This window comes from Phyllobates terribilis, unplaced genomic scaffold, assembly GCF_046119375.1.
Source record: "Phyllobates terribilis strain yellow unplaced genomic scaffold, ASM4611937v1 Scaffold_1__5_contigs__length_1240528914, whole genome shotgun sequence".
In the NCBI taxonomy this organism is placed as follows: Eukaryota; Metazoa; Chordata; class Amphibia; order Anura; family Dendrobatidae; genus Phyllobates; species Phyllobates terribilis.
The window spans coordinates 1127827269-1127849063 of record NW_027362761.1 but is presented as its reverse complement, the minus strand read 5'-3'; the positions used below and the strand labels follow the sequence as shown (position 1 = coordinate 1127849063).

The 21795-nt window shown below is 44.2% G+C and overlaps 1 protein-coding gene across 2 annotated transcripts in view; it reads left to right on the top strand.

Annotated features, from left to right (window-relative positions):
- The window catches only part of LOC141161755 (uncharacterized), a 1209981-nt gene that overhangs the window by 762709 nt on the left and 425477 nt on the right, over window positions 1-21795 (top strand). For both annotated transcript variants that reach the window (XM_073647047.1, XM_073647037.1), the window contains one exon: window positions 18280-18387. In XM_073647047.1, the coding sequence (XP_073503148.1) occupies window positions 18280-18387 (108 nt within the window). The remainder of the gene's footprint in view (window positions 1-18279; window positions 18388-21795) is intronic.

Genomic DNA, 21795 nt, shown 5'->3' with positions numbered 1-21795 from the left:
TACTGACCTCCATCAGGTTGCAAATTAAAAATAATTTTTATCTGCATCTAGCTCTGAAAAAATATTTGGGCTTCTAGGAGTGTGTGGGACTTGTTCTATTAGTCCATCTATACTGACCTCCATCAGGTTGCAAATTAAAAATAATTTTTATCTGCATATAGCTCTGAAAAAATATTTCAGCTTGTAGCAGTGTGTGGGACTTGTTCTATTAGTCCATCTATACTAACCTCCACCAGGTTGCAAATTGAATATAATTTTTTTCTGCATCTAGCTCTGAAAAAATATTTGGGCTTCTAGCAGTGTGTGGGACTTGTTCTATTAGTCCATCTATACTGACCTCCATCAGGTTGCAAACTGAATATAATTTTTTTCTGCATCTAGCTCTGAAAAAATATTTGGGCTTCCAGCAGTGTGTGGGACTTGTTCTATTAGTCCATCTATACTGACCTCCATAAGGTTGCAAATTCAAAATAATTTTTTGTCTGCATCTAGCTCTGAAAAAATATTTGGGCTTCTAGCAGTGTGTGGGACTTGTTCTATTAGTCCATCTATACTGACCTCCATCAGGTTGCAAACTGAATATAATTTTTTTCTGCATCTAGCTCTGAAAAAATATTTGGGCTTCCAGCAGTGTGTGGGACTTGTTCTATTAGTCCATTGATACTGACCTCCATAAGGTTGCAAATTCAAAATAATTTTTTGTCTGCATCAAGCTCTGAAAAAATATTTGGCCTTCTAGCAGTGTGTGGGACTTTCTCTATTAGTCCATCTATACTGACCTCCATCAGGTTGCAAATTAAAAATTATTTTTTGTCTGCATCTAGCTCTGAAAAAATATTTGGCCTTCTAGCAGTGTGTGGGACTTTCTCTATTAGTCCATCTATACTGACCTCCATCAGGTTGCAAACTGAATATATTTTTTTCTGCATCTAGCTCTGAAAAAATATTTGGGCTTCTAGCTGTGTGTGGGACTTGTTCTATTAGTCCATCTATACTGACCTCCATCAGGTTGCAAATTAAAAATAATTTTTATCTGCATCTAGCACTGAAAAAATATTTGGCCTTCTAACAGTGTGTGGGACTTTCTCTATTAATCCATCTATACTGACCTCCATCAGGTTGCAAACTGAATATAATTTTTTTCTGCATCTAACCCAGCCAATAGTTTTGGCCTAATACCACAGTTTGGCCACTCAGCTCTGCTCGGTTCCCATCCATTGTTTTTTTGTGCAAACAACTCCAGAGTTGTGAATTAGTTAACCACCAAAATGAGTGGAAAGGGGAATAGGCGTGTTGGGAAAGGGAAAAAAGGTTGTGTCCATGGGGTAGGTGTTAAAGCAACAGTAACATCTGCAGAAGAAAGACCATCTTCCAGCCAAACTAAAATGTCTACTTCTTTTAGGGGACAATGTGATAAGATCCCTTTCTTACGGCCACGCCAATCGCTACAAATTCCAGATGAGGCACAAAAACAGCAGGTGCTTCAACGGATATCAAGTGTTCCTTTAAGTGGGCTCTCCTCCACATCAACTTCAACATCACAAATACTCCAGTCCTCAAAGGTGTCACCCCAATCGCACTTGCTTCCTCACAGCTCCCAAATCTCCAGCTGCCCGTCTGAGTATGAGGTAGAACAGATGGTTGAGTCTGCAAAACTGTTTAGTCATACTATAGCCTGGGAATCAGAGGTCGACTCCAGCGCTTCTGTGAATCCAGACGAGGAAATGATCTGCACTGATGCCCAGAATCTTTATGAGTCGGATCCAGGACCAGACACAGAAGGTTCTGACCATAATGTAGACCCTCATTCCCAAACTGTAACTCCTGTTGGTGGAGACAATGAGGAAGACGATGATGAGACTCAAATACCTGATTGGAGCGACAACTTTAGTTTTTTGTCAGGGACGGAACAGGTTGGCTCTGAGGACGACGGGTGTGATAACGCACAGGGTGATGTTGATGAGGTTGGAGATCCCACTTACTGTCAACTCACAGTCAGCCAAGAGATGAGGTCAGCAGAGGAGGTGGAGGAAGATGCTAGTGACGACGAGGTCAGGTTGCGCCTTCCTGGACAGAGACGTAGTACTGGAAGCACGTCAACAACTGCATCCTCAAACACAACTCTGCTTCTCACCACAAGTCGTGGTGGCTCTTCAGGTCGCATGGGTGCTAAGCCTTGCATAGCCTGGGCATTTTTCAGATCGATAAAGATGACCCAACTCGTGTTATCTGTAACATTTGTCAGCAAAAGCTAAGTAGAGGCCAAAAAATACATAGTTTGAGTACTTCATGCATGAACCGGCACATGGACATGAAGCATAAGTTGCAGTGGGAAGCTCACTGTGCTACAATGCGGCCTAGCCGGCCGGGCCAACCACCGTCTGCCACATCTTGTGCATCCGCGGCCTCTTCATCCTCTGTGACTGGGGGGACAGCAGTCACACCTGTTTTGGGGTGCAGACCTGCCACCTCTTTACCCGCAACAGCCAGCGTGATTGGCAGGTCATCATTTTCTTTGGAGGTGGTAACACCAGCTGGTGTTCAGCGCTGTCCGACATCGATAGCACCACCTTTGGATCAAGGCAACCTAACATGTCCGCCTGTATCTTCCTCACAGACTGGCAGTTTTCCGGGGACAACCTTATCAACCCCGTCTAAGCACAATAGCCAGCCCTCGGTCCCTCAGATGTGGACAAGTAAAAGACCATTTCCTCCTAGCCATGAGAAAGCTAAGAGGTTGAATTTCACCATCTGCAAGCTCTTGGCTACAGAAATGCTGCCTTTCCTCCTGGTGGACACAGAGGATTTTCGAGACTTTATGTCCGTCGCAGTGCCCCAGTACCAGATGCCCAGTCGGCACTACTTCTCAAAGAAAGGTGTGCCTGCGCTCCACCAGCATGTCGCACACAACATCACCGCTTCTTTGAGAAACTCTGTGTGTGACAGGGTGCATTTCACCACAGACACTTGGACGAGTAGGCATGGACAGGGGCACTGCGTAACTATGGTGACAGCAGGACAAGGGGCTGCTGTCCAAGTCTTGCCGTCCCCACGAGTTGTGCGTCAATCCTCTTTATCTCAAAGTTCCTCCACTGCTTCTGCATCCTCAACCTCCTCTCGGTCCTCCACCTGCACCCAAAGCCTGTCTGGTCATGCCACAAGCTTTCTAACTGCGCAGAAGGGATCCTGCACACCTCCTTACTATGCTGGCAGTAGGGCTCAACGTCATCAGGCGGTTTTTACTTTGAAATGTCTGGGAAATGTGAGTCACACAGCTGAGGATTTGTGGTCAGCTCTGGAGAACCAATTTCATGAATGGTTGTCTCCACTGGACCTGAAACCAGGGAAGGCCATGTGCGACAATGCTGCAAACCTGGGTGCGGCCCTTCGCCGGGGCAATGTCACACACGTGCCTTGTATGGCTCACGTGTTGAACCTGGTTGTCCAGCAATTTTTAGCCCACTATCCCAGACTAGATGGCCTTCTGCAGAGGGCATGGTCCCTGTGTGCTCACTTCCGCCGTTCGCATCCCGCAGCTCAGCGACTTACATCTCTACAGAAGTCGTTGGGCCTGCCACTTCACCGGCTAAAATGCGATGTGCCTACCCGGTGGAATTCAACTCTGCACATGTTGCAGCGACTGTGGCAGCACCGACAAGCCCTGGTCCAATACGTTCTGACGTATAGCCTAGGCCAATGAGATCCAGAGGTGGGGCAAATCACGCTGGAGGAGTGGTCTCAGATCAGGGACCTATGCACCCTTCTGCACAGTTTTGAAATGGCGACGAAGATGTTTAGTGCTGACGATGCCATTATCAGCATGACTATTCCGGTGATTTACATGCTGGAGCACATGTTAAACAGAATTCGGAGTCAGGTGGTGGCACAAGAGTAGTTGGAGGAAGTAGAGGAGGAGGAGTTGTATGCGGAAGGGCTAACATCTGCAAGGTCCAGACGGTCGGCAGCACCAAGGCGGCAGGCATGTGAGGGTGGGGGAGATGGTTTTACCAGGGTGCATGGTAGCAGCCAAACTAGTGAGGAAGGTGCAGGAGCCCAGGAAGAAGTGGAGGACGAACTGATGGAAGACTCATCAGATGAGGGAGACCTTGATCACATTTCTGTTGTGCGAGGTTGGGGGGAGAGGACAGAGGAAGAAAGCATGATTGTTACCTCGCCACCAACACAACAGGGACTTGGTGCTCCTGGATGCGCAACACACATGAGTGCCTTCTTGCTGCACTACCTGCAACATGACCCTCGAATTGTGAGAATTAGAAATAATAATAATTTGCAGAAATTATTCCTGCCATAGAAAGGGATGCACGCATGCAGGAGTATCAGCAGAGACTGTTGCAGAATCTTACATGTGCTTTTCCACAAAACACCAGTGGTGCACGTAGTGAATCTCACAGTTCCAACTTGCCAACCGTGGGACCGATGAGTGTTCAGCACTCAAACCGTAACAGAACCAAAGTATCTGCTGGTAACATCAATTTTGCGGAATCATTTCACCACTTTTTTAGCCCATCCTTTGCAAGGCCACAGGAGACAAGAAGTCTGACACATAGTCAACGCCTAGAGATGATGGTACAGGAGTATCTCCAAGTAAACATTGAAGCCATGACTGTGTCACTGGACCCTTGCTCTTTTTGGGCTTCCAATCTGGATAAATGGTCGGAGCTCGCCACTTACGCCTTGGAGATCTTGTCATGCCCCGCAGCCAGCGTTCTGTCTGAACGTGTGTTCAGCGCTGCTGGTGGTGTGCTGACAGATAAGCGCACACGGCTCTCCACTGATAATGTAGACAGACTCACGTTCATAAAGATGAACAAATCATGGATCCGAAACGACTTTTCTACCCCTGTGTCATCCTGGGGAGAGTAAAAGCTTGATGATTGGTTAAAATCACCTCACCAACCGTTTTAAGCTTTCAAATTACTAATCATGTTTATCTGTATCTTGGCTGGAAAATAATTTGGGCTTTGTAGCAGTGAGCAGTACTGATTCTATTAGGCCATCTATACTAAGCTCCACCAGATTTAAAATTACTAATCATGTTTATCTGTACCTTGGCTGGAAAATAATTTGGGCTTTGTAGCAGTGTGCAGCACTGATTCTATTAGGCCATCTATACTAAGCTCCACCAGATTTAAAATTAATAATAATTTTTAGCTGCATCTAGCCCGGAAAATAATTTTGGGGCTCCGAGATGCGCAAGACACATAAGTGCCTTCTTGCTGCACTACCTGCAGCATGACCCTCATATTGTCAGAATTCGAAGTAATCCTGACTACTGGGTTGCCACACTCTTAGATCCCCCAAACTTTTCGATCAACCTTTTCATTTTAATAAAGACCAAAAAAATGGTAATTTTTGAAATTATAAGCATTAGCAGGTTATTAGAAACTGAAATCAAACCGTTTTCAACTCAAAACTTTATTCTAGGTGATGTTACATTTTCACATAGGACCCCTTGTTCGAAAGGAGCTTCTGAACTCTCTCGTCCATTGAATTTGTCAGGTTTTGGATGGTTTCTGCTTCAATTGTTTTGCATGAGGACAGAATACCCTCCCAGAGCTGTTGCTTAGATGTGAACTGCCTCCCGCCATCATAGACACTCCTTTTGATGATGCTCCAGAGGTTCTGAATGGGGTAGAGGTCAGGGGAGCATGGGGGTCACACCATAAGTTTGTCCCCTTTTATGCCCATATCAGCCAGAGATGCAGATGTTTTATGTGCAGCATGAGATGGTGCATTATCATGCATAAAAATGATCTTGCTGTGGAATACACGGTTCTTCTTCTTGAACCATGGCAGGAAGTGCTGTTTGAGAAACTCCACATACATTATGGAGTTCATCTTTACCCCTTCAGGGATCCTAAAGGGGCCGACAATCTCTCTCCCCATGATTCCAGCCCAAAACATTACTCCACCTCCTCCTTGTTGGTGCTGTAGCCATGTTTGCGTGGGGTGTCCATCAACCAGCCATCCTCCACTCCATCCATCTGGACCATCGAGCGTTGCACGGCACTCATCCGTGAACAAAACAGTTTTGAAATCAGTCTTCATGTAATGTTTGGCCCACTGGAGCCGTTTCTGCTTGTGTGAAGTGGATAGAGGAGGTCGACAGGATGGCGTATGCTCAGCTGCAAACCTCTGAAGGACCCTGCATCTTGTTGTTCGGGGGACGTTGGAGACACCAGCAGCTTCAAAAACTTGTCTGCTGCTATGACAAGGCTTTTTTGCCGCTGCTCTTTTAACCTGACGTAATTGCCTGTAGGAAAGAGTCCTCAATTTGCCCTTATCAGCACGCACACGTGTGTACTGTGAATCGGCTACATACTTCTTGATTGCCAAGACACTTCATCCTGATCATCGCACAATGTTGATTGTAGTCATGCCTTGACCTAAACACTCCACAATTTGTTGCTTCTCAGCAGCCGACACATCCTTTTTCTTTCCCATTTTGGCAGAAAATGTAGGCTGCTTAATAATGTGGGACAGCCTTCTTAAGTAGTCTTGCCTTTCATTTCACACACCTGCCAAACTAATTAGCACAGGTGTCTGCAATTGCTTACAGTGATATAAAGAGCCCTGACACACATCACCATCAATGAGTTTAACTGACAAACAAACAAATTCTTCCCTTATCACTCCTAAACACTTTTTGCATAATAATTTGGAACACAGTGTACATGTGCTTTTCCACAAAACACCAGTGGTTCACGTAGTGAATCTTACAGTTCTAACTTGCCAACCGTGGTCTGTATGGAGTTGTTCAATAAAGGTCCCAAAATTAAGATAACATAGATGGGAGAGGTCTCTATGAATAGGAATTCCTAAGTATTTGATACCCTGTGAGGGCCAGGCAAAGGGAAAGTTGGACTGGATGGAATCCTGTATGGATTTGGGGTGGGAGACATCGAGGGCCTCAGACTTCGCTGCATTGATTTTAAAATTTGACCATGTAACAAAGTGATCTATTTCAGCCATAACAGCATGGATGGATATATGTGATTGAGTGATATATACTAGGACATCATCAGCAAATAGAGAGCACTTGTACTCGGTGCCTCCTACCTCAATCCACCTAATATTGGGGTTATGGCGAATTGATGAGAGCAGGTGCTCCGTCACTAGGATGTATAAGAGAGGGGACAGAGGACATCCCTGCCTTGTCCCATTGGTGATTGTGAAAGTTGATAAAAATGTTCTGATGCACCCCCTGGGCCTTGGGACGCCCATGCCGGACCCTTTTTGGTGGATGCTGGTGGTTGTAGTCTCCGTGGCGGCGACCCGGTTCCGTGGCTCAGGGCGGTCAAACCAGTGGCGGAACTATTTATGTGGTTTTGATGTTTAAATGTCCGACTACGCCACCCGTGGATTGCAGTCAGAGTGAACCGCCGCTGCAGGGCAGACCGCTGAGGCTGGTGTTGTGGGTGCAGCAGAGGAGTATAGCCTCAGGGCAGTGTATGCGGAGGATGGGGGTGATGGTGCAGGGCAGCAGCAGTAACAACACGGAGTCATTGATGCAGTCCAGGGCCTTTACTCACAGTTCTTATTATCCAGACCACGTCTGCAGGTAACGGCTGCCCACTTCGTACTGTGCTCACCAGGTGAGGGGCTCAGACAACTCCCAGATAACTTTGGAGCGCTTCACAGGACCCCCTTTGTGTGTCCTTTGTCTGGCCTTTCTTACCAACCCTTCTGTCCGGCTGCCTCGGGCCTCCTCTTGATAAACTTGGCGCCAGTTTCCCTGACCCTATGTGGTGCCTTCCTAGCGGGTGTAGCGAGGGGCTGCGCCACATAAAATGTCACAGCCTCCGGTTTCTAGCTGAGGGTCGTTTCCTGCCTCCACTAGTTTCGGGGACCGGTCTCCCCCTTTGGCCTGACCCCTCCACGCAGGTGGATTCGGGCGTGCGGTGGCGACTCGCCCGTCCGCACCCCTGGGATCCCTTCGTTCCTCGTTCCTGGAGCCTTCTCCGCTCCTCTTCCTTCCTTCTCCCTCTTCCAGGCCTGGGCCTCTGTTACTAGGCCCGCCTCCGGAGCAGAGCTCATGCAGAGTCCCTGCTCCCTGTCACTTCTGCTCAGACTTCTCTGCACTGAACTAAGATGGTGCCCACCTTTTATACTCCCTTCTCAATGCACCCAGGAACTGCTTCCTCCCTGCTCCTGCACTACAGGGTTCCCCTTCCTCAGTGTTCCCTCCCCCCACTCCAGCTAGGGACAGGGACTGTCGTGCCCATCTCAGGGGCATATTGGTCGCCCTGCCCCATGGCAATGTGGTGTAATGCATGCAGGTGTCGGGTCCTGATCCACACTCCATCCTTACCTGAGAGTGAGATATCACACCTCTGGGTGAGGTGCAATACCTCTGTAGCAAATGAGCCCTCAGGGTGCTACAGTTCCATTTATCTTCAGCCTAGGTGACGTATTGCGATACAGGGCCGTGATTTTGGCTATAAAAGGGTCCCCTAGACCCCTACCCCAAGCTTTTTAAGAGAATCATATATGGCGTGCCAGGAGACTCTATGGAATGCTTTCTCAGCATCCAACGAGAGTATCTAATTACAAATTTTTAACTGCATCTAGCCCAGGAAATACTTTGTGCCTAGTAGCAGTGTCTGCTAGTCAGCGGATTATCCCGGCTGTTAAGCAAGCTACACCACCTGTAGTTTGGACACTTAATTTTTTCAAAGGAAATGCTTCGGGACCACGGGATACTCAGTGAAGAGCATCAGGAGGCACCCCAAGGCATAGGGGCTGGGACTGGCAGTAGGATGCCTTGCGGTGGACAGCCGAGCTCGATCCTTATAAAAGCTTTTTAACTGCAGCAGCTTTAGTGGACGCTACTGGAGCTGGAATTACGCGGCTGCTGGCATGAGACTTGCCCTCCAATAGATCCTTGTAAATGGATTTAAAGTGTATTCATTCAAATTAGAGAGACAATTTAAATTAAAAAGCTTAGAGCTGCCTCCACCACAGGGGGGCTCGCTCGACCCACCAGCGGACAGGCACCAGTATTGGGAGAGGGGGGCTGGCCGTCAGGGTTCACCGAGGCTCTGGCACAAACCCGGCGACACGGAGGTGGCACGGGCCGGAGCGGACTGGCCGTGTCGGCTTCTCACTTTTTGGATTTTAGAAGGGCATGACATGCCTATATCTGTGTCTCCCCCTCCTTTTACTCCTCCACCTCTTTTCTTTTCGCATGACTATATGTACTTGTCACTTTTCCATGTGTTAGTTGTGTCTTCTGAGCAGTTTGTCAGCTTTTGGACACCTTTGAAGGTGTTTTCTATGTGTTTCTATGTGTTTTTGTTTGCCTGCCATTGGTTTTAACTGTGTTCGAAGGTGTTCGACGAACAGTTCGACGAACAGTTCGGCGAACACACGGGTGTTCGACGAACCGAACCGAACTCGAACACTACGGGGGTGGCTCAACACTAGTAGTGAGGACATAGGTCAAAGTGTTGTTGTGAGTGTATACCTCAAACTCTTTGCTGTAGTAGAGATAATCTCTAAATCGTTCACAAATAGCCCATTTCAATGCCAGGAACTCCAATTTTCCAGAATGTAGATGGTAATTCTTCTCGGCGTCTGTCAACTTTCTAGAACCGTAACCGATGACCCTCAATTTTCCATCTTGATGCTGATACATGGCAGCTGCCAGTCCAATTTGAGAAGCGTCACAATGAAGAACAAATGGTAAGTTGAAATCAGGATATCCCAAGATAGGTGGTTTTACCAGGTAGTCTACTAGTTCTTCCAATACCTCCTTGTGGTCTGCTGTCCAGAGAATGGGCTGTTGGGACAAAACGGCATTGTTTCTTTAAGTCTGGCCCTACCCGCGTTCTTCTTTTTCTCCGTGGGTGTTGTTGACTCTGTCGAAACCCCCCCCCCCAAGAGGAGGTATAGTGGGGTGGCAATCCTGGAGAAGTTCAGAACGTAAGTACAATAGTAGGAGAGGATTCCTAAGATCTGCCTCAACTCCCCGACAGTAGAGGGCCGCTTGTCTTTTAAGGCCATTACTGGAGCGATTTATGCTGGGTCCACTGAATATCCTTCTCCGGACACAATTTTCCCTAGAAATCTGACTTGCCTTTTGAACTGTTCACACTTATTTGGGGTCAACTTAACTCCGTGTTGTTGAAACCGCTGTAATACGGTCCTCACATGTTCAACATGCTCCCGGAAGGTTTTGCTGTGTACCACATTGTCATCCAAGTACGGCTGGCAGATATCGTCCCTCAATCCTTCCAAACAGGTCTCCATGCTCCTTTGAAATTCTGCTGGAACTGAACTGAGCCAAACAGTATGCGGATCCTCTCATATAACCCCCAATATGTGATGAATGCTGTCAAGGGTCTACTGGACTCTTCAACAAACCCTTGATGGTATGTTTTACCATGATCGAGGACAGAGAACCAGGTACTTCCTGATAGGCTATCCAGCATATCTTGAATCTTTGGTATCGGGTGTCGATCAGGTACTGACTTTTGGTTTAGTTCCCGGTAATCACAACAGAGTCTCAACGTACCGTCCTTCTTCCTAACACAAACAATAGGAGAGGAATAAGACGACTTTGACTTTTGGACCCAACCTCTGTTGATTAGATCTTGTAAATACTCTTTAACTTCACGGTGTGATGGTTTCAGCACAGACATGAAACTTCTGGTTACTGGGGTCGTGTCTTTCAAATTGATTTTCAATTGCAATGACTGGATACAGCCTATATCAGAGTCTTCTTTAGAGAATTCATGACACTCTTTTCTCAGCATCTGTTTTGCTATCGCTATATCTTCAGCACACAAATGTTCCAGGGATACTGGGGAATCCCAGGACCCTGAGGTGGGTCGTGCAGTTTCCTCCCCTGAGCAACTCCTGTTCCTTGGTGGGGAGACTGAATTCACAGTAGACCCCTGGGTGGGTCTCACACTGGCTGGATATACCGTTTTAACTATTTCAATGTGACCTAACACAGTCTTTGGATCCAGTCTAATTTCATGTTTCATAGTATTCATCACCGGTACTGTCACTCAAGCAAACCCACCAGTAGGAATCGTAAGCACAGTCTCACCTTGAACTAGGCCTTCCGGAAGTTCTGAGGAGTCTTTTGGCATGAACAGTCTTTTCTGGACTTTTCTTCCTGGTTCTACCCAGACTCCACACCTCAACCCCACCATTTGGTTTGCAGGAAAGATGGTTGAGCGCAGGGCCGGCTCTAGGTTTTTCTGGGCCCCGGGCGAAAGAGTCTCAGTGGGCCCCTTTAACACATACCACGATTAATGATGCACAGATACTGAAATCTATTGTAAATTCTACAATAGCTCAGAAACCAGCGAATCGCTCCACACAGTATACTGGCCCCCATAAAATGCTCCATACAGAATACTGGCCCCCATAAAACGCTCCATACGAAATACTGGCCCCCATATAACGCTCTATACGGAATACTGGCCCCCATATAACACTCTATACAGAATACTGGCCCCCATATAACGCTCCATACAGGATACTGGTCCCCTTATAACGATCCATACAGGATACTGGCCCTCATATAATGCTCCATGCAGGCTGTTCCCCCTCACATAATGCCCTATGCAGGATGTCCCTTTCCCCCCATATATTGCCCCATGCAGGATGTCCCTTCCCCCCATATAATGCCCCATGCAGGATGCCACACCCACCTCATTATAATGCCCCATGCAGGATATCATCCCCCCTCTTTATAATGCCCCATGCAGGATGTCACCCCCCATATAATGCTCCATGCAGGCTGTTCCCCCTACATAATGCCCTATGCAGGCTGTTCCCCCCTTATAATGCCCCATGCAGGCTGTTCCCCCCTTATAATGCCCCATGCAGGATGTCACCCCGCATATAATGTCCCATGCAGGATGTCACCAGCCTCTTTAAAATGTCCCATGCAGGATGTCACCAGTCTCTTTAAAATGCCCCATGCAGGATGTCACCCCCTCTCTTTAAAATGACCCATGCAGGATGTCACCCCCCCTCTTTAAAATGCCCCATGCAGGATGTCACCCCCCCTCTTTAAAATGCCCCATGCAGGATGTCACCCCCCCTCTTTAAAATGCCCCATGCAGGATGATGTACCCCTCTTTAAAATGCCCCATGCAGGATGTCACCCCCCCTCTTTAAAATGCCCCATGCAGGATGTCACCCCCTCTTTAAAATTCCCTATGCAGGATGTCACCCCCTCTTTAAAATGCCCTATGCAGGATGTCACCCCCATCTTTATAATGCCCCATGCAGGATGTCACCTCCCCATATTATGCCCCATGCCTCCATACATTAAAAAAAAAAAATTCAAATACTCACCTCACTCCTCCTCACCTGCTGCCACTGCTCAGGTCCGGACTCCAGTGTCGCCGGCGTCTTCCCACTCTGCGCTGCCTGTGATGGTTTAGGAGAGGGCGCGGATGAAAGACGTCACAGGGAGCACCCAGCAGTAAGACAGCGGATCTGCGGAGGCACGGGCAGAGGTAAGTATCCAGCTGCCGGGGCCCTGAGCAAGCGGGAGAGAAGGGCGGGCGCTGGCACCGCTCTCCTCCTCACATAGCCCGGCAGGGTGCTCGACCGCAAGTGGGCCCCCCGCCTGCTCAGGGCCCCGACACTTGCCCGGGTGTGCCGGGTGCTGACGCCGGCCCTGGTTGAGCGCCAACCTACCTTGACTTCATTTAGGTCCATTGTATTCTATGCTTTCTTTACTCTATGAATAAATTTTCCACCACGGCGTTGGGTATGGCAAGTGATGTGGCAATTGCATCCACCACCAGCGTCTCTGACTTTTGTTTCGTGATGACCTCACTTATTATATTATAACCCAGGATAGAATGCTCTGCCATGTTCTGATCACTGGTCACGAGAAAAGGTACCAAAAGCTCAATGGTGTTGCTTTTCTACATGTTCCTCAGTTGGAAAGTCACTTCCACCCAGCCTATGAAAGTGATTTCGGTCTGGTTGACAGCTTTGCCGTGAAATTACACTGGTCCTAAGAGTTCTTTTAGCGACCGAAGGCAGGTATATGGCAGGTAGCGCCTTCTCCATTCTTCATTTAAAAGGCTCGCTTGGGCTCTTGTGTCCCACAGTGCTTTTACCATCTAGCTGGCACTGTATAAAGCACCATTCACCAATTAGGCTATCTTTACTAACCAAGGAATCCTCCTCCCAGGAGTACATAGTTTGACCTCCACACTGGGCATTAAGTAACTGATGCCCCTGTTTCTCTTGCAGCTGTTGTAGACGGGAACACACTTGGGGATAGTACTGACGCAGCCGTTTTACCTCATGCGCCGTTCTGGGGTTGGGTGAGATTTGGATTTGCTTCTGGGGCCTCCTCCGTGTCGCGGTTACCAGTCGCTCTGCACTGGCAACCTCCTGTCTATTAACCAAAATGACCGTGACCATTGGCATTCCTTTGCATAATGTCCTTCCTCACCACATCTTACACAGTGGACACACACCGTACTCTGATTTGATAAACGGCATGCTTCACAAGCCAGGTATCTTCTGTTTTGGAACCCACTCCTGGGACTGAGGGATACAAGTTCCGGCCTGGAACGAATCAACTTTTTCACCTCCACCAACTCAGCTCACAGTTCTCCAATTACTTCCTCCCAGTCAGCACTGGCCGTCCACTTTTGTTGTTGATTTAAGGTTCCCTCTCGGAGGTGGCACTGGAGGGTCTCCATGATGATCTTCGGACTGGCCACTGGGGGTTTCCAACTTCAGCTGACTCATTTTAGTGATTTTAGGAGCAGAGCCTTTCTTTAACTTCTGTTCGCTCTCAGACTCCAAACTAGCGGCCTCATTCATTTTTTCAATTAGGACTTTGTCCAGAATTCCAGGATCTTCTAGTTACTGTTTCAGCTGCAACTTGATGTTTTTGCTGATTAACCCCGTTCCCAATGATCTCAAGAACTTTTCTGGATTAGTCCAGGATCAACCTTCTCCGTTTCTACATCTCCGGATGCAAACAACAGTCTATCCTTCAGTTCAATTGCTCTGAACAAGAAACTTTGGGGTGATTCATTATTTTTCTGTGACAGGTTAATGAGTCCGTGGAACAATTTTGAAGTACTCTTCTTTATATGGCCCTTTTAAAATCATCTTCAGCTGTTGCAAGGTCATTTGACTCTTCATTTCTAGCATACTAAGGAGGTTCAGTCCTGGGCTGATCGCTTTCACCACCCCCTCAACGATCTCATCTGACTGGTAGCCTTTCTGTAAGCCTGGATCGATCTGGTGCAACAAGTTCATATAAGACAGTTTCCCTTTCTGTTCACACTTTCCAATCTGTCCCAGGATCATGAATTCTTTCCTTATGGTGATTTGTGGTGTTAGAGAGGACTGTCTTCCTGATTTATCTAACCCAAGCAGGGTAAAGGTTCTGTCTGAGTCTGTCACCCGTTCAGAGGTTTTGATCAATTCCTGCAGGGCTGTTAGGGCTTTGAATTGTTCTTTCAATTCCTGTAGTTCTGTCTGCGGATAGAGATTCCTGCTTTTGGTAATTGGTGCCGCCCCTCCATCCTCCAACTTCAACCTGGTTAGAAACTGTGTTAGCTCATGGAGGAACATCCCCATGACGTCTTAAGCTTCTTTCTCCCCCAGCTCATCCATTTTTGCATTAATGGCAGCTAACAGTTGCCTGCGGTTGTGTGCTTTAGAAATCTGTTCTTCTGACATCTTTATATGTTCTGCTACTGTTCTCAATTCTTCACAGGTTATCTGAAGAAGCAGCTCACCAATTCTGTCCATTTGTATTTCCACATCCATTGCTTCTAGTGAGTTTTCTTTAGGGCTGGTCCCCTTTAACTGATGTAGCAGAGTTGAATTGAGGTGCTGTGCTGCTGTATTTTTCCAGACACTTTTCCTCTTCTCCCTCTACACGCTAATTCCGGCTCAGGATTCCCCATACCGGCCACCAATGTTACACGCATGCCGCTAGGTTCAGATAGGGTGAGACGGGTTTCATGAATTCTTTGGAATCCCAGGGGAACCATTACTCAATGAGACCATAGGCTGCAGCTTCTCTCACGCACACAATAGAATCAATTGCTGACCAGACACATCTGACAAGAGTCTTTTTCAACAGTTCAACAGTGGAATTTAATCTGAAGCACCGCCAGTGTAATTCAGGGATATTGCAGCAACAATCTTCATTACAGTACAGTCTGAGTTTCTTGAGCAACTGGCTCCAGTAACAATACAGTAGTTTCTTCACAAGGCACAGTATTACAGTCTATTCAGTAGCATAATTCAGCATAGATTAGATCTGTTAGCAGCACACTTCTAAGGATACACAACCACAGGCTTTTCCTTCACAAGGACACAATAGTACACAGCATTCTTTATCCTGCATGAAGATGAAGGGGGGGGGTTTGATGAGGGAGATGATCCCTATGACAGGATTCTTTGCAGTCTTTATCTTTCTCCTGTGACTGTGTTAACCCCTCTAGTTGCTGAATGCTTCTGGAGCACAACACTTCCTATCTCCTGTGCTTGTGTTACATATAATAGTTGCTGGATGCTTTGGAAGCAACAGCACTACTTCTGCATATCACACACACACATATATATATTATATATATTTTTTTTATTATACATTACAAACACGCACTCACACCCGGAAAAATAAGCATTTGATATACTGTCGATTTTTGCAAATTTCCCTCTTGCAAAGAATGGAGAGATCTGTAATTTTTATCGTAGGTACACTTTAACTGTGAGAGACAGAATCTAAAGTGAAAATATCAGAAAATCACATTGATTATTTTTAAATTATTAAATTTAATTTTATTGCATGAAATAAGTACTTGATCACCTACCAACCAGCAAGAATTCTGGCTCTCAGACCAGTTTTTCATTACGAAGCCCTCTTACTCTGCACTCATTACCTGTATTAACCTGTTTAAACTCGTTACCTGTTTGAAAGACCCCTATTTATACACTCAATCAATCACACTCCAACCTCTCTACCATGGCCAAGACCAAAGAACTGTCTAAATACACCAGGGACAAAATTGTAGCCCTGTACAAAGTTGGGATGCGCTACAGGATAATAGGCAAGATAATTAGTATAAACCACAACGGTCCAAATATAATTTCCCAATAATACACTAAAGACACAAAAACTGCCACAACATAAGTGCAGCTTTAGCAGGAAAGCATGAAACTCATAATTAAAAATATAATTTTATTTAGGTATACATATAAAAGAAAGACAAGAATAAAAAATGCTAAAAAAAGCAGGAACCCTTGAGTTCCCTACAAAATAGCTCACTCAATCATGTAATAGTAACGTTAAATCCAATATTTGGGTAGGAATATATCCCCTTTACAAGTAATGATCATAAGCAATGAAAGTACATGTGTTCAAAATAAGCATTAGTAATGGATCCTTAGTTGTGTAAAGTGCTAGTGCATATAGAGGATACTCATACCCAACATAAGCACATGTACTAAAAATTAGCATTAATAATAGATCCTTAATTGTATAAGGTGCTAGTGCATATAGAGGATACTCATACCTAGTATAACATGAACAGTAGGTAAGGTAAGAAGGTAATGGGAAAAGCTTAGACAGAGTAATAAGTCTTAATGCTTCAAAAGAAGAGTAGTGGTGTATATAATAATACAAGTGTATATATAGAGTGTATATGGAAATCCAAGGATAAGGATATAATACTTGCCAAAGGAGAGAGCTTGTAGGGAACCAACCCCGACGACGCCGTTTCGCGAGTGCTTCTTCTAAGGGGGCGAGTGCTTAGAAGAAGCACTCGCGAAACGGCGTCGTCGGGGTTGGTTCCCTACAAGCTCTCTCCTTTGGCAAGTATTATATCCTTATCCTTGGATTTCCATATATACTCTATATATACTTGTATTATTATATACACCACTACTCTTCTTTTGAAGCATTAAGACTTATTACTCTGTCTAAGCTTTTCCCATTACCTTCTTACCTTACCTACTGTTCATGTTATACTAGGTATGAGTATCCTCTATATGCACTAGCACCTTATACAATTAAGGATCTATTATTAATGCTAATTTTTAGTACATGTGCTTTTGTTGGGTATGAGTATCCTCTGTATGCACTAGCACTTTACACAACTAAGGATCCATTACTAATGCTTATTTTGAACACATGTACTTTCATTGCTTATGATCATTACTTGTAAAGGGGATATATTCCTACCCAAATATTGGATTTAACGTTACTATTACATGATTGAGTGAGCTATTTTGTAGGGAACTCAAGGGTTCCTGCTTTTTTTAGCATTTTTTATTCTTGTCTTTCTTTTATATGTATACCTAAATAAAATTATATTTTTAATTATGAGTTTCATGCTTTCCTGCTAAAGCTGCACTTATGTTGTGGCAGTTTTTGTGTCTTTAGGATAATAGGCAAGTAGCTTGATGAGAAGACAACTGTTGGCACATTATTAGAAAATGAAAGAAACACAAGATGACTGTCAATACTCCTCGGACTGTGGCTCCATGCAAGATCTCACCTCGTGAGCTAAGGATGATTCTGAGAAAGGTCAGAAATCAGCCCAGAACTACACAGGAGGACCTGGTCAATGACCGGAAGAGAGCTGGGACCACAGTTTCAAGAATTACCGTTAATAACACACTACGCCGTCATGGATTAAAATCCTGCATGGCACACGCAAGGTCCCCCTGCTCACACCAGCACATTTGCAAAATCGGCAGTGTATCAAATACTTATTTTCCCCACTGTTGTACATTTTTATATATTTATTGACCATTGTCACCTTAGTGCTTATGCTATCCAACCGGATTTTTCCATCTGTATATATGTATTTAACGTGTTTCATTGTATATTGCTCTTGTGTTTTCCACAAAAATATTCTTATGTTTGCATATCTCAATACCTCCACACCGACTGTTTGAGAAAAATTCTTGTGAATCAAAACATCACCTTTTGTTGCAATCCAGGAGCACTTATGTCTATTTGCGAAGTGTATACTAGTCCGTGAGATTACATAGGAACCCAATGTAATCTCTAGGCAACTGAAGGCCTCTCTTAGCTACTGTTCATGAGTCCATCATTAGGACATCAAGCACAGTTATGCCTAGTGCATAGCCTATGATTCACCAAAGAGAAATTTGTTATCTTATGCACCATTTTGAGTTTTCACAAGACATAACACAGGATATTTTTTAGCTCAAACATATTTATTTGAATATACAAAATATTCAATTTTTTCAAGAACAATTATCTTCATCCAACAGGACTCAAACTGTCAGTTTGCATCTGGTGATGAAAGGAAAATAAAATTACTTGATGGAAATAAAAAAAGAGCTGTTGAACTGAAAGAAATCAGAAAAATTTTACATTTGGTAAGTTTGATGTTTTACCTATTTAGGCATACAATTAAAGAACTGCATGTCATAGTCAACTGAAAAGCTGCAATGAAATTTTGTGTACATTTTTTTATAAGCTTAAGGGCTCGCTCACATGAGCGTTTAACACTGCCAAGTGCTATCCGATGTTTTATTGGATAGCACTCGGACCATTATTATACTATGGGGCAGTGCAGATCTACGATTCTTTCTACAGACCGAATCTCATCCATGCAAGTCTATGGGTGTGTGTCATTCGAGTGCAGTTCGATTTCCACAGACTCAGACAATGGAGAAGATAGAGAAATTAAGTTCCCCATCTTCTTCACGGCTGTGTTTCCATTCTCGCATGTGAGAAAATCAGATGACAGTTGGCTCAAATTCTGATCAGAGTGTGAGTCGAGTGACATTAGCATTGAGCCGTTTCTCTCCCATAAGAGAATCAATAATCGTGTGAATGAGCCCTTAATGTTACGAGTGTTGCTTCATGTACAAGCACAGAATATTCTCATTAAGGGCATAGTCACCAGATAACAAGCAAATTCTAGGTCTATAGGTAAAAATAAAAAATATTTAAAATAAATAATTTTCCATAACTAAAAAATAAAATATCCACTTTAAAGCACAATAAAATAATCAAGCATTATTTATTTAACATAAAACAGTTGTATTACAATAAATTCAGTTATTTTTCCGAAAAACAGTCCTGTCTATATATTCTGTCTGATACCACAGCTCTTCCCTATTTAAGTCACAGATGCTGAACTGTATTACCAAACACAACGTATTGAAAAAAGTGAACTTCTTTTGCCATCAAAATTATTCATCTTCCTTTTCAAATTTAATTCATTAGCAAAGTTTACAAACGTTCTGCTATATAACTCAACACAACTAATATAAGTGTTTTTTTCTAAAAATCAAAATGCTACTTTTAATTGCTACTACAGTCTTAGAATTATTCTTCCCTTTTATGACAAGTGTCTATTGTACTCTCTTTGGCTGTTTTCAGGGCCGGACTGGGACCAAAATTCAGCCCTGGCATTTGAAATCACACAGGCCCACTTCTTGCTACTTCTTTAATTTTGATATACAACCAGGCGTAGTGGATTTCAGATGTGCTGCCGATTCCCAGATCCAAAGACAGAAGTTTATTGTCATTGATACTCTCATTTAATTATCTAGTTATCAGATCTTGGAAACTGCAGCGCATCCCAAATCCACTCTTCCTGGTTGTATATCATGATTTAAACTTATGTGGCTATTGCTTCAGGTGTCTATACTGTATTAGTGATTGTGCCACACACAACCCCTCAAGGTGGGCACATCACCCCTATCCTTTTATGTGCTTACTTGAATAAGACCATATTGCGATTTGCACATTTTTTACAACTTCTGTAATTTTTCTTTTCTAGATAGTGGAATTACAAGTCAGCAGCACAGTGAAAATGGTGTGTACTGCTGACCTAGATAGCAATCAGTCACTAAATTATGGCCAATTTAGACAAGTCAATAATTGGGAAATGTTTGTGGGAACACACATTCCTGACTATCACCTGTCTAAATAGGCCAGCAATCACCCATTGAATGAAAAAAAATATCATATGTTGGATGTGATGATTTTTAACCAGCTTAAAAATCCTCATTCTTGGCAGCACATTGCCCTCTATAAGATCGCATTCCTACTGTGCTTTTTTTTACTCAGCGTAAACTGATCCACGGTGCGTGTTTGAAATCCACAACATGTGAATCTCTCTTGCGGGTACGCAAAGCTTTGTATGCAGATTTTGCCCATAGACTTGAATTGCATTTGGAAACTCTGCAGGTAAAAAAAATGCATATGTGTTTTTAGTGCGTTTCCGCACTAAATGCAAAACACGCATGTAAACCACATATGATTGTATCAATACTGTTTTGTCAAAGCCAAATACCAGGAAGTATCAAAATCAAAGGAGCTTTATTTAAAACAAGACACACTAATAAGAGACAAAAACCGGAGAATTAAAAACGTGATGAAAACACATGTAAAATACAATGAAAAAATGCAAGTAATGTGATTTACTTAATTGTTGCCAAAATGGTACTGAAAATCTGCAACTTGAAAAACTCACCAAAAGTTCATTGTGAGAACAGAGTGTCGTGGTAGCCCTTCCAAGAAGAGCTAATTTGGATTGAGATAATTATCTCTAAATCTGTCTGCCATTTTTGGTTCAAATTTAAATAAATACGATGCATCGGAGAAAGAAAATAACACACAGCCAGTGTCTGAGTGTACAATTCTTGTCTGCCCTCAGAACTCAAGCAACAAGTATTTTATTACACCCCCAGAAGAAAGGGGGTGGCTAACATTCCCTAGCAGAGAAAGTATTTTAATTGGAAATAACAGTGATCCTTGAAAGCTAGCTCTGTCCAATTTACTATGCTTAAAAAAAACAGAGGAAAGTGTAACAGAAACACAGGTCTACACCCTGTGTTATCGCTTTTATGAATAACACTTATAAAGCTAATATCAAGTTATTTAGATATATAGGTAGATTTAATTGTCTGAAATAATAATCAAAGCAAAGTATAAATATTTACCACAACAATTCCTCCCTTTTTATTATTTACAGACAATCTATCCATCAGCTACTTCCCCATGCTATGGGAGCCTGGAGGGGACAAATCCCATTCACCGACAGATATCTTGTTTGTAAATCTCATCATATATGATTACTTGAGGGGCACTGTGATATTTTGCAGATGTGTTAACTGACGATCTGTGATGTCTGATCTTACGCATCTCTTCACATAGTGTCGTCATAACAAATATACCAGTTCTAGCAGTTATTTACACTGGTAATATCAACATTTATGTAATGAAAGGGTAAATGCATATACTCGTATTCTCTATCCCCATTTCCACTATATGAGGTCTACCATTCGGTTGAATTGTCTGCAGCTCATGTATATAGGGAATGTTTTGGGACAGCATTCATATCTAAGTCACCATGCGTAAGTGTATGAAGGTTGCAGGCGTAAGGCGTGCTAAGGTGCAGGTTCCCTCTGCACCCGGGAGGAGCCATTTATAGGCCTGGTGACCACATACTAGATATAAATCCTTAGGCAGTATGCAGGGTATGATGTCAGTGAGTCTCTCAAGACAATGTATACAAGTCAAAAGTTCTGGCATTGGAGGTTTGGCACACCAAGTTCGGTTGTTTTGGAAACCAGCCTCATTCCTTTGGCATGACTTCGACTCAGAATGATAATTAAATGGGTTAAGTCATTTAAAAGTCTGGGCAGAATCTTTAAACTACATCTCGCTATTGTCCAAAAATCCATATTTTTCTGAAAACATCTATCACCACGAATCATGAAATTGCTCTCACACCTTTCCAGTCCTCGGAGTGTGGGCATTGTAGGCTT